Source organism: the organism of the source record quoted next, unplaced genomic scaffold, assembly GCF_019419815.1.
Source record: "Pyrus x bretschneideri cultivar Hongxiangsu unplaced genomic scaffold, Pyrus_bretschneideri_v1 Contig30, whole genome shotgun sequence".
Classification (NCBI taxonomy): Eukaryota; Viridiplantae; Streptophyta; class Magnoliopsida; order Rosales; family Rosaceae; genus Pyrus; species Pyrus x bretschneideri.
Genome location: NW_025999613.1, coordinates 3,120,024 through 3,133,575, shown reverse-complemented (window position 1 = coordinate 3,133,575; position 13,552 = coordinate 3,120,024). Strand labels below are relative to the sequence as shown.

At 39.7% G+C, this 13,552-nt stretch overlaps 1 protein-coding gene across 1 annotated transcript; it reads right to left on the bottom strand.

The window, feature by feature from the left end:
• Positions 1-10,066: 10,066 nt before the first annotated feature.
• LOC103964436 (embryonic protein DC-8) lies at positions 10,067-12,500 on the bottom strand. Its single transcript, XM_048590051.1, is given in 5 exon segments — positions 10,067-10,473; positions 10,599-10,813; positions 10,873-11,200; positions 11,462-11,703; positions 11,706-12,500. Coding segments are annotated over 5 exon segments (1,362 nt in total). The 5' UTR covers positions 12,019-12,500; the 3' UTR covers positions 10,067-10,209.
• Between the last annotated feature and the right edge of the window lie 1,052 nt (positions 12,501-13,552).

Genomic DNA, 13,552 nt, shown 5'->3' with positions numbered 1-13,552 from the left:
GGTTCCTTGAACCTTTTAGAATAATGTTACCTAGTATGCGCATCGATGGAGGAATATTTCTCTGAGACCCTAAAATATGCGTCAGAGAATCATCCCATGCCTAGAGACTAATACGCAAGTCTATTACATGTTGGAACCAAATTCACGCACCTTCATAAGCGGTGGTTGAGCACAAACCCGATCAACTTCCAAAATAGTAAAATAACTATGAGCAAGCCAAGGGTCGATGAGGAGGGGTGTGTGTCGGCCAAAGGTTCTCCGACAGTCAAGTTAGTGAATGATTTTAGACTCAAGCAGTGGACAAGAGAATTCAAGTATTTAGATTGTGTTACCATAGATGAACCTTAGATGGGTGTATTTATACTGTGAGGAGAGAGGCCTTTTTAGGAATCCTTGTTCTAAGTCGGGAGAATCGCAGAGGATATCTAAAAGTAGATATTGCACTCTCTTAGGAGTTATGATTACTTGCGGCGCACGCCAATTCCTAGATTATAGGAACTCCAAGACTTATAAGATTTGATTATGTCCATATCCGGATCAAATCGAGTGTCTTGCGAAACAAGCATGGTCATTTGGCGGAGTCGCTAAGACTCCCCCTAGTGCTGCAGAGTAGATTGATGGTGGCACTGCTACTCCGTCTGATACAGCTCCACTCGGACCTGGTGAGTCCATGATTAGACTTCTAAGATAAATGTATTCAAATCAGCCTTACTTCGACTCCGAAAAATTATGCTCCCACAATTGTCCCTAACTATCCATCTGAGAAGCAACCCATTCCCCTTAAGGATGGATTGTTATCCAAAGACCATGCCTTTCTTGAAATTTGGTTAGCTCATTAAAGGGAGCCAGTTGGGTTATTCTCAATTTCTGTAAATTCTTAAATTAACCGTCATGATGCACGCCTCCGTTTTGCGCGCACACTTCTCGAAAAAGAAATCTCGTATCTCATTGATTGGTCTTGATTCTCGTCCACGCTAATCTAGGAAGACGATTCTTTATCTTTAACTGTGAGATCTTTTCCTAGTTTGCTTTTAAATAGCCTTCTCAAATCACATTTTTCTTCATTCCTTCCTTATTTGTGCCATGCCTTATGTTTTTCCCCTAAATTATCTCTTCAACCCTAATCTTCCCCTTGATTTTTTGTTGAAGAAAATTTCAATACCAGAAAATCATGATGCGTATAGTAAAAATCTATACGTTTTCAGAAATGTCTCCTTGCTTCTTGCAACTTGCTCTATAATATTCATCACTTCTTGTAGCTCGTTCTATAACATTCATTCCTTCGTAAGGCTCTCCATGCGGGCTTCATAGAAAGGTAGGATCTGCTTGAAGTGTAAAGATCCACTAAAGGGTCTTTCATCACCATTTTCTTCCTCATCTGATGCTCGCTAATGGTGATGATGACGCCCCTTCATTCAAACAATCACCCATGCGGCACTCATGTGGCTTTAGTGTTTGAAATTGCACTAAAGTGCCCCACCACCAACTTCTCCTTTGCTAACACCTTGTGCAAATTTTGCACCAGTGTCCGATTCCTTCGAGGTGATGGGATGTTCTAGTGATTCTCTGCCTCATTCTCTTTTCATTTCTTCTACTTGTGGACGTTGACGATGGCATATCTCCATCTGAAGACTTGCCGACAATGTAGTGTCATGTTTGGAATGCATCAAGGTGGGCGTAGCATGCTGTTAGCTTGACGGTGGTATTCTTTCTAGGATCAACAATTCCAGTCCAACACGTCGTCCTGACTCTAAATTTTCTCTTTTGCTAGGGCTGAGGACTTGTCTCCCCTAGATTGTTGTACTAGTTTGATCTTCTTTGATTTATTTGTGTGAGAATCTTCCTTTCTTGTGTATATTTTGGCATAAAGAATTCCCAATCCAATAAATGTTTCCAAAGTAAATGAATTTCGAGAAATAAGATAAGCAAAAGAGCAAAATGCGAATAAGTTTGTGGGCTCGGGACAGAGTTTTAGAAAACCTCTTGGTAATGTTGGCTTGAAAACATATTACCTCCCAAACTCTGCATATATAAAGGATTCTCATTGCGATATCCGGAGTACCACCCAACTTCGGAACTAGGAATTGAACATTAAACCCATAAGGAACCCTCTGCTCTAGGCTCCTTTTCTATGTTTATCGGATCTGAGGTGACTATGCTTACATCAAAAATATCTTGCAAAAGATAAGTTAGCAAAATGTTTTATACATCTTCCATGTTGTTGGGCTAAAGGTTTTGAAATTGCAACCTAGTAAGGGATTTTCCTTCCCAGACTGGATTGCACGTCCTTTCTAGTGAATCTTAAATGACAATTCTTTGGAAATATAGTCATCAGCATATAGGTCAGAAACACTTTTTGAATCCTTTTGTTAGAACCTTGCGTTGAACTTAAGCTTTTCTGATCGGACTACTTAGATTTACTAACCCAAAGCATTTCCACGTAGCGGAGCTTCGCTGAAGTAAAATTCCTCTTAGGGATTGCCTAGTTTGGATGCCCTCTTCAAATTCAACATACTAGCTGCTAAGATGTGTATGTTGGAAGTCTCTCGAGTCTTCTACGTCCTCTTGTCCCTCCAAGTCTTGTCGCTTATTTCTTGGGTTGGTAGCTGTCTCAAGTTGATCAACATCTTGGTAAGGAAATCGTTCCACATTATGGCTATCCATGTCGCGGATATGCGACCCTTCATGTTGGTGGGTAACCAACTGATGATCAACAGTCATGAAGGCGATAAGCTCGTGAGATTGAGTCTATCTAGCCTTGTAGAGAATCTCAAATAACTTCTCATAATGTTCATGGAGAATCTCATCCATGATCACTATTTTGTTGTTCTAAACTTCCAACTTTTCGACTTTAGCTTGAAGGCCAGCTCTATTTTTTTTCCTCCTTCATTTCCTCACATTAGGCATAAGAGAGGTGCTGTTATGCATGTTGTGTGACACACCCTGACCCGAAATTTCCACTTGGACACCCGAATCATGATGTGCTGGCTAACACCTGAAAGTTACGAAGCCATAAAGTGTAGTGATGTGGAAAATGTAAATAAATTAAAACCTAAAAATGACTAATTTAGAGTGCCTATGTGAGCGGGATTGAATCCATATCACACAAGTGATGTCAGAGTATAGATAAATTACAGTAAAAGAAGAGTAAGGACATTTATACCAGCAATCATTGTCGTCATGAAACCTCTACCACTAAAATCCTGGAGGGGCAAAAAACAAGGGTGGCAAATAAAGTTTTGTAAAACCTTTTCGAAAAGTGTAACCTCTCACTGTAAAACAAGTATATGGTTTCCCAAAAATATTATAATAATAGTATGTAGTAGGTGCCCTGCAGCAGAAGTGAGTCAAAGATGTAGGGTACAACAACAACATATCTCAACATTAAATCTCAAACCATTATTATAAGAATTCAATGCTCATTAATATATGTAGGCACATAAGTCCATTGCAGAGATATTCAATCAATGGAACAAGTTGGGTGGATGTTTTACATTCTAGTACTACATCACATGAGAAGTGCTAGTCGCATTAGATATGAGTCCAAAACATCACACAAAAGGATAGGCTGGCACCTAACTCTGGATCTAAAACGAATGTAAACGATGCATGTGAACTACACGTGAAGCTAGTCCTTGGCCCAGGACAGTACAAATAACTTAGAGACACCGTGCAAACATGTAATAATGAGCAGATAAAACACAAGGATGTCATGCCACAAGTTTATGCTCACAAATAATATTAAAAGTGTACAAAAAGTCTATTAGTAAAGCTAAACATGGCATGTCACATCATAATATATAAAAGCAGTTGTTGGGAAAAATCACATATACATATATACATATACATATATATATATATATAAGCAAAAAGACCCATTCACAGGCATATGCATGTCGTAACCGTTTGAGCTAGGAAAACCGAAGTCTTCGATAGGAATTGCACCTAGCATAATATTGGGTCCCGTCAGTAAAAATCAACTAAAATGATTAAATTTGGAAAAACAAATGGTGGATTCAGAATCAACGCGTCAAAATACGCTAAGAGGGGTCCCCGAAAAATTTTGTACAAAAGTCAACAGTCAACCGAGTCTCCACGGTGGTCAACTATGTTAAACCTTCAGAATTTTCCTAAATGGATGTCAAAAATGGACTTGGGATGCCGAAATTAGGCTATGAGGGTTTTCAAGACAATTTCGAAAAAGTCAACTAACGGTCAATAGTGAACTTTAACGAAATATTTGATAGGAGCATATTTAGGCGACTTACTTAGCTTGTTTTCATGCATTTATGTTGTTAATTCATAGTTGTTTTAGTAGTTTAAGCTATTTTCGTTTGTTTTTAGGTCCTAATGGCAAAGGGAGCAAGAAAGTGCATTTTGAGGCTATTTGGAGCATTTTTTTGGGCATGGATTGGATAGCTTAACCATGGAGCAAAGAGGATGGACGAAATTGAAGACAATAAGAGCTAGGAAAGGCTACAAATCTGGTGGAAGAAGTTCCACTCCAATGAAGATAAGGAAGAAGCAAGAAACAAGGGACCTTATCCAACCTTATCCAAACCTTATCTTATCGTATCCAAGAAACCTTATCCTATCCTATCTCTAACATTATCCTATTTTATCCTATCCAAATCAGATTGGGACTTAAACCTAGCTAATTAGGGGGAATCAATTACACATTTAAACACCTATTTCAGTTTCTAGAAGACTTATCCATACCAATGCCGCAAGACACCATTCCTTGTAGGTTTAGGAATCACAAATCCTTTTCCTACTCTTATATCACATGTCCTAGGCCCTTTAGGATTAGGAATCTGCCTTAAACATAGTTTCTAGAACACCTTATCCTATCCCTACATGTGTGCCGCACCTAGCCTTCTAGAACTCCCTAATTCCTAGCCGCACTTCCTATTCCAATTCCCACTTGATTTCTGCCATTGAATTAACCCTTTTTCAATGGGAAAGTGCAATCCTTCTCCTTCACTAAGTGTGCCAAACTAGCCTATATAAACAGCCTTGCCGTGCCATTTAATCACCACCACCCCTTCACACAACATTCAAACACTCATTCAGAAATCCACCCTTTGTCGTGACCTTACAACCACCCATCCATCATTCCCCTACTTCCACACCTCCATCCCAACCTCCATACACCACCATCAACCCTTGCTGCACCACCATACATACCCAAATCCATCCAAAACCCAGAAAATCATCCACAAACCCACCATAGACCTTGTGCCGTGACTTAGCAAGGAAGAGGAGAAGGAAGACCAAGCCTTGGGCCTTTGTGCATTCGAGTTGGAGTGTTGGACGTTTCTAGGTGTAATCTATCTTTTATTTTCAATGTTTAATTCTATATTGATTTGTTTTGTCATGAACATGAGAGGCTAAACTCGTTTTAGCCTAGGGATGCTTTGAAACCATGATTACATTTATAATATGAGTTGATTAAGTCCAGTTGTGATTTCATAAACTATGAACGCAATTTACTTAACTGTTTGACGGATAACTTATTCTTGTATGTTTATTAGGGAGGCCTACTTAATTTGCATGCTTGAATTTGGGGCTAGAATATTAGGGTGTTTCACATAATCGTCACAAACTAATATCCACAAGTAGTTAAGGTTGTTTTCACAATCATGTTAAGTAAATTCCTAGCATGAGTATCATGATGTCATAGTTACAAGTGCTTTGTCAATATTTATGATTTCCATTGAACGTAATGATCTTTGACCGTATCTCTATTATGATGTCATGTAGGGGACGTTTTGGAGAATGCTTTGGGTTGTCGTATGATGTCATCCAATCCACTAACTTAAGGGAAATCTGAGGGTTAATTAGTGATGTCACGGTTAATCTGGGGTGTTGAGGTTCATGGTTTATCGAAAAAGCAACTGGAAGTCAATTTATGTTAGAAAGTATCATGTGTGGAGAAGTATCCCTTGGCTATCCCATCATCCATTAGTTTTTCTCAAATTCGTCCAAAATCTGTTTTAAAGTTTTAAGTTACTTGTTTTCTTTTAAATTCGTCCAAAATCAAAACCCCTTTTCTTACTTGTTCCAAATCTGTCCAAAAGAGTCTTTTTGAGTCTTTAGATTCAAAACTAAGTGTATTTTCGTCCAAATTGAGTCCTAAAGTCTAAATTGAGTCTTTTTGGTTGTTTTAAGTTGTTTTGAGTCTTTAAAGTTTGTTTTGAGTCATATAAGTTAGTAAGAGTCTTGTGAGTCTATTTAAAGTGTTTTAAAGCATATTTTCACTTCTTTGAGTCAATTTTCATTAGATTAGCAATCCCTCATAATCCCTGGCCTAGAACGATCCCTACTTATATCTATACTACAATTGTCAAAAAGAGGGTTTAATTTGTGTGCTATCTTTTATCACATCAAATTTTTGAGAAATATTCCCTCCTCAGAAGGAATATTCTGTTAAAGTTAACTAGGAGTTAATGGAACATTCCAAGGGGAACCGGATCGCATCTGGCCTACGGATCCAAGTTATAAGTTTGGGCCTGTTCGGGTTTGGGCTTTTCTTTTTTTTTGGAGATGGGTCAGGCTAGGTTGGAACCAAGGCCCAAAGATTTGGCCTGGGTTTGGGCTTGAGGTTTTTTTTTTGTTTTTTTTTTTTTCTTCTGGTTTGTTGCAGATTTTCGCTGGAAAATCTAGGGAGGAATTCAAACGCTCCGTTCAGAGCCATTTCATAACCAAATTTTGCCCATAATATATCAAAATGAAACTAGAAAAGTGTAGAACAAGGTTGTACCTATTTGGAGTTCAAAAAGTGGCTGGAGATGGTCGGAAAATGGCCTGAAAGGTGACTGGTCTGTTGAAAACTGGGTAACTCGCCAAAAAACTAGATAAATTTTAAACGTCCATAACTTTGTCAATTCATAACAAAATTGAGTGATTCAAAAACAAAAATCATACCCCGAAACAAGACAAACAGATTCATACCCTTCTAGACTGTTAAATCACCATGATTTGGCCAAAAAATGGCCTGAATATCGCGGAGGTCGCCGAAGTTTGTCTATTCACCTCGTCGAAAACTAGAAAAGAGATAGAGATGTGCATGTAGAGGTTAGGGCTCAAATGGCTTCTACGCAATCTATCACAGAGACATAGAGTGAAAGATTTGATGTGTTGGGAACGCCCACCAACTTCGAACTCTACGACATTTCGTCGGGGGGAAGACATGCATGCATAGATTCATAACAGGGTCTTAACCCTTGAAATTTCGACATAGAAACAAAGCACGAACAAGATTATAACCCATGAAATCCATGTTGAGGATTAGAACCTTACCTAAGGAGGAGTTTGAGAGAGCTCAAGCTCTTGGTGTTAATGGTAGAGCACATGAGGGTGCTCTGATGGTGCATGCAAAGCTATCGGTGAATTTCTCATGTCCCAGAGGTTTAAGGTTCGACTTTCCAGGGTTTGATTTGGTCGAATAAGGTGGTTTGTCGGAGAAATGGAGGTGAAGGTCATTGGCCTTTTGGCCTCTCTGTTTACAGAGATGAAGAAGATGATGGAATGATAGAGAGAGTTTTTAAAAATAATAAAATTAGTGAGAAGGAAAAGAGAGAGAGACAAAGAGAGAAAGAGAGGGGAGCCGAAAAGAGAAGGACAAAGAGCCATGTGAAGGAACTGACCAAAAAGAAAGAAAAATGATGTGATGTGTGATGGAGCTAGTTTTGGGTTTCTAAAACCCAAAATAATATTTGTTTAAAGCAACTTGCACACCATCCTTCAGCATTAAGCCTTTTTGAACGCTGGTATATGCTTCCCACGCCAGAACAAGGTAGCGGTGCACATTGCACGAGGTTCGTTTTTAAAGTTTGAACCTCTCTCAAGTGAATTTATAATGTGTCGATTATAACTTGTTCGTTATAACTTCGAATTGAGTTCCATTTGTAGCCACGTATTTGTAAAAATGAGTACTATTCAAAAATAGTAAAATAAAACTAGAAAGATGAAATGAAAATTTGAAGTCCATGTGGAAGGCCTATGTGGCATCTCAGGAGTATTTTGATAATTTCACTACTACTAAGAATAAAATACAACAAAACTCGGGACAAGATGTCACATTGTGACTCCCCTCACTCCTTATATTGGAGATGGATGCTTGATCGTAAGAGAGTGTACGAAAGATGGAAATAAGCTTGACAAAGTTGGTAAGAGTAGGAGTCGGTGTCGTTCCCATAAACAGCGCCAAATATTGATGCACAAAACCAGGTCAACTCTCGAACAATATAAAGTGTCAAGGTATGACCTTAGCAAGGTTGCTTTGGTCATCAAGTATGGGTAGTGTGTAAAGAGATAAAAGTAGGGAAGCAAACATATGATGTACTTGGTTCACCTTAAGTTGAACTACGTTCACGAGGGTAGAGGAGTTCCCATTGATAATGTAGAGTTTACATGATACAAAGGTTTAAGAGGGGTGTAGTCAAATTAGGATTTGATAGGATTTTAATAGACTTTAAATCTGGGTGTAGTCAATTATAATTCTGAAAGAGGATTTTAAAAGATTCTAAAATCATGGTGCAGTCAAGTTAGGATTTGAGAAAATTTTAAAGAATACATCGAAATCCAGCTGTAGTTGATTAGGATTTTAAAAAAGTCCACACATTCTAGGTGTTGTGAGAATATGAAAGATTTGCTAGGATTTTAATGGGTGAGGGATTTTGATGCATTTGAGGGACAGGTGTATAAATACCAAATGCTTCCAACAATCCAACCTTCACTCCTAGGATTTCTTTTCTAGACCAAAGAATCCTCTTTGCAGAAGATGAATAGTCTTTCGTCACCCCTCATCCCCAGCAACGCACCCATTGACATTTTGTCATGTACAATTGTAAAATCTAATTGATTAAGTAGAATAATAGCATTAGAGATTAATTGTGGGATAATGATCTTCTTTTATAGCTGAGGAGAGTCCCATGTTTTCGTCCACGGTCAATGGAGGACTCTACGAGCTTTATTATGGTGTCGACACATGTCATGTTGTGATTATTGGTCTCTTGATTGAAGAGGAACTCGTGTGTTTTAGCATTTATAGGTACCTCACCATGAATTCTTTAGTTAGTCTTCGAAAGTATAAAGTTGACAGGTGCTCGGTAGTTTCGAGGTTAGCGAAGTATAATACAAACAATATTGTTTTCTTATTCAAGTGATTTTCTAATTCTATCAAGGAGAGAGATTTTTCTAAGCGTAAGTTATTCAAGCAATACTTCACGTGTTATAATACGAGGAAAAGGAACAAAGACAAAAACTAGCAAACACAATGTGCACATTTTTTTTTTTTTGTCGAATCACATTGTGCATACTTGAGCTTAGTTAAGTTGGCTAGAAGAATACGCTTTGCTTTTTGCATCAAAGTTTAAATTCTCCCAGTAATTTTGATGAATATCGTTTAGAACACAATTGGATTGATTTTTTTTTTTCCTTTTTTATATACAAGTGATTAAACTAGTCTAAACTAGGGTAATAAACCATTCTAATTTGGTTGCACATGAAGAGAGTAAATCTGTTTTAGCCAATGGAACCATGCGGCATGTCTCTTCTGTGTTGAATTAATTAGCAACTCTTGGGTGAATAATGCAACTCTTCTCAAAATTCATAAAACTATTCAGAACGATTAGCAACATTATCTTCAAATAATAATTAGCAAAGATATGAGCAATTTTAGGTGAATAATGTTGCAGGCCATCAAAATAACATGACACACTCATGAGGCAGATTAACTTCGACTTCATTTGGATAATGCCCACTACATAAGATACTTGTGCAAATCGTTGTTAATTCACCCAAGTAATCACGTGGCTATACGAAATGTGGACTACGTAAACATTTTAAACATGGCCAATGTCTAACCAATCACTCTCAAAATCACATAATTAACTTCACTTCTATCGTCATGGGCAATTAATTCCTCTCTCTTGCATTACGAATTTACAAGATGCTTGATGGATTCGTTGAATGCTGTTCTCAGGCTGATGGGCTCGTTGACAGGTGAAAAAATTCGGCTCCAGTTATTATCTTTTTTTTTTATTATTTTTTTTTATTTTAATTTATCATGTTCTACATGAACATGATACAGAGGACGAAGCCAATTTATGTAGCCAAAAGACAGCATACCCAAAATACGACAGAAAAACTAAAGTACGAATCATTACAAAGGAGTCCGGTCCCCGCTACGCACACCGGAAGCGATCACATTTTGCCAGGGCGCTCCACGCGCACTTTGCCCTCGTCGTCGATGCGGACTTCCACTCGCGCTTTCCCCTCCTCGTCCAAACGACTCACGTCACCAGGCCTCGTCTCCGCAACGTCAACCTCCACCCTCTCCACAACGGGAATTGTCCTCCTCCCCGTAGTCCCTTGCTCACATGCCTCACGTGCCCTGTTAGCATCTTCATCCTTGTTCAACTCCTCCATCTTTCTCCTCGCTTTCTCCTCAGTCTCACTCAATTTCTCCTAGAAAACACAAATTAGATCATTAATAAAACGATAAATCCAATGTCGTTTCTTTATATAAGCGTACCTGTGTTAATCAAGATTACTAATTCTTAATTAGTAATTTTGATCAGTAGTAATTATACCTTGGTTTTCTCTGCAGTCTCATAAGTCATGTATTTTGTTTTCCCGGCAGTCTCGACACCCTTCTGCTTGGTCTCCTCTTTCTTGCCGGACAAGTACTCTACGGCCTTCTGAGCGGCGCCAGCAGCGGTGTCCTTGAGCTGACCCAACTTACTCACGGTAGTATCCTTCCCTTCTTTTGCCTTCTCTGCCGTATAGTCCTTGGTTTCCTTAGCGTCTCCACCGTCGCATCCTTAGCCTCTTTGGCTTTCTCAGCCGCATAGTTGGTATATTCACCAGCTTTGTTGATTGTAGTGTCCTTGGCCTCCTTGGCTTTCTCAGCAGCATAGTTGGTATATTCACCAGCTTTGTTCACCGTTGTATCCTTGGCCTCCTTGGCCTTCTCGGTGGCATAGTTGGTATACTCACCGGCTTTGTTCATCGTTGTGTCCTTCGCCTCTTTCACCTTGTTCAATGTTGTGTCCTTGGCCTCCCTTGCCTTCTCGGTGCCGTAGTTGGTGTACTCGCCAGCTTTGTTCACAGTTGTGTCCTGTACCTCCTTTGCTTTCTCGGCTGCATAGTTAGTGTACTCGCTCGCTTTCCCCACTGTTGTGTCTTTAGCACCCTTTGCCTTCTGAGCGGCATAGTCTTTGTACTGAGAGGCTGTCTCCATTGATTTGTTTGCTGCTTCTTTCGCCTTCTGAGCCGCGGTGTCCTTGGTCTCTCTTGCCTTCTCAGCAGCATAGTTTGTATACTCGCCTGCTTTCCCCATTGTTGTATCCTTCGCCTCCTTCGCCTTCTGAGCCGCGGTGCCCTTATTCTCTCTTGCCTTTTCAGCAGCATAGTCTGTATACTCGCCCGCTTTTCCCATTTTTGTATCCTTCACCTCCTTTGCCTTCTGAGCAGCCGTTTCTTTGGTCTCCTTTGCTTTTTGAGCCGCCTCGTTCGCCTTCTGAGCAGCAGTGTCCTTAGTTGCCTTCGCCTTTGGAGCTGTGTAATCCGCATACTCACCCACCTTCCCCTTAGCCGCTTCCTTCTTCTCCTTTGCCTTCTCCGCCGTTTGTTTTGCCTTATCTGCAGCGGCTCCAGTATACTTGTTTATCTTCCCCCCGGCTGCATCAGTGGTCCCTTCCCCTTCTGGGTGGTATACTCCCTGCCCTTCTCTTGAACCTGACTTTCTTCGTGGTGTTTCCCCACCACAGCTTCCTTGGCATGCTCCAAAGTCCCTGTCACCGCCTTCATCATTGACCCGAGCACACCGGGCTTCTCATCGCGCTGCGCAAACTCTATTGGCCTCCCCAGGTCATCAGTCACATAAGTAGTCTCCACCCTGACCGTCTCTTCCTTAACAACACCTCTGTTAACGTCTGTCGGTTCATGGGCAGCGAGCCTCGCTGCTGCTTTGGCAGCTGTCTCCTCCTCCATTTGCTTGGACGACGCCATTGAAAACCCACAAAATGCACTTCGAAATTAGACACGAAATTTTTTTTTTTTTTTTTTTTTCAAGCAAACACTTGGAATGGTTTTCGAGTTTTTGATTTCTCTCCTTTTCTGTTTATTTTGGTACTCCGGAAGGCAAGAGGTGGTCGTATATATAATCAGTGAAGTTCTGGGAGTGTGACACGTGGAGGTCGGGTGCGGTGGTAGCTGCTACGTGCATGGTATTGTGGGACGAGAGTTTGACACGTTGATTTGCATGCAGAGTGATGAATGGCAATGTCGGTGGATTTAGGATGGATTAGGGGGTCCTTACTCCTTACTGTTTTGTTCTAGTTGCATTCCACGTTTCCTACCAGGTGGCAAATTGGGGTTGATTTTGGCTCTTGGTCGGTTGCTTCGAGTCGATAACTTTTTGGCTAAGAGAAATGCAATGGACTCCATTTTGGTTTTAAGAATCGGGAAAAATAAGTGCACTACTAGTCGGCTTTAATAAACGTTAATTAAAGCCTGCATTTTTGTGTCCCATGCAGGGAACTGTGATTCGGAGCTATTGGAATAAACGTTAATAGAACACAGTAGCAGAGCTCAGATCGGTTGGTCAAAAGTGTGGCAGAGGTCACAAGGTTCTCAAATTGGAGAATGAGAAGGTATATTTATCCGTCGCCGCACTGATATTAAACCTCATTTGCTTTGTCTGTGATATGCTTGGATGAATTAAAGAATCGAATGAAGTGCATGATATTGTTATCTAAAGGCCCAATCCCGAACTGTACCAAAATACTGAAACTCTTTTTGGAACACCTAAATTTTGGTTCGTTTTCGATTTTCAAAATCTTGTGTCGAAAGTGATCTGTTCGTGATTCGTTTTATGCTTTTGGGTTCGAGATCCGATCCGAACAACCCCTACCACAAATAACTGTAGCTATTACATTGGAGTGGGATGCGTAAACTGTGGATGAGCAAATTCGGGCTAAAAATTGTGTTAAGCATCAACCCAACCCAACTTGATAAATGATTGAGTTGACGTCTGGTTGGAACTTCATTATGTCATCCCCAAATAGGAAAATTACCATTTGCCATCGTCACATGTAGGGATGGTAAAATATCTACGGGTATAGATAACTACAGTTATTTATTTATTTAAAATTTACGATTACTGTTATAGGTAACCGTTTAAACAAATAAACGGTTATGAGTCTGTTAAATATAAATGGACGATTATGGGTATTATGCGTCGTTACAAACAGGTACCCATTTAACCGTTCATTAAAAAAAAAAAAAAAAAAGTCTCTCTTTGGCACTAGGATTATGACAAACATCTACTTGGTACTAGGATTCTGATACAAACTTGTTCTTTCTAATCAATTTTTTTTATGTTGAATTACCCTTGAAATTGTAGCGTTCTATTTCCTTTTCAGCATTTGATTTTTAAGTGATCGTAACTGAGAGAGATGCTAATGTACCATAGGTCAGAACTTTGCACTGTGACGAAATATAATTTGATTTTTAAATGATATACACCAGCCCTGCCGCCCAG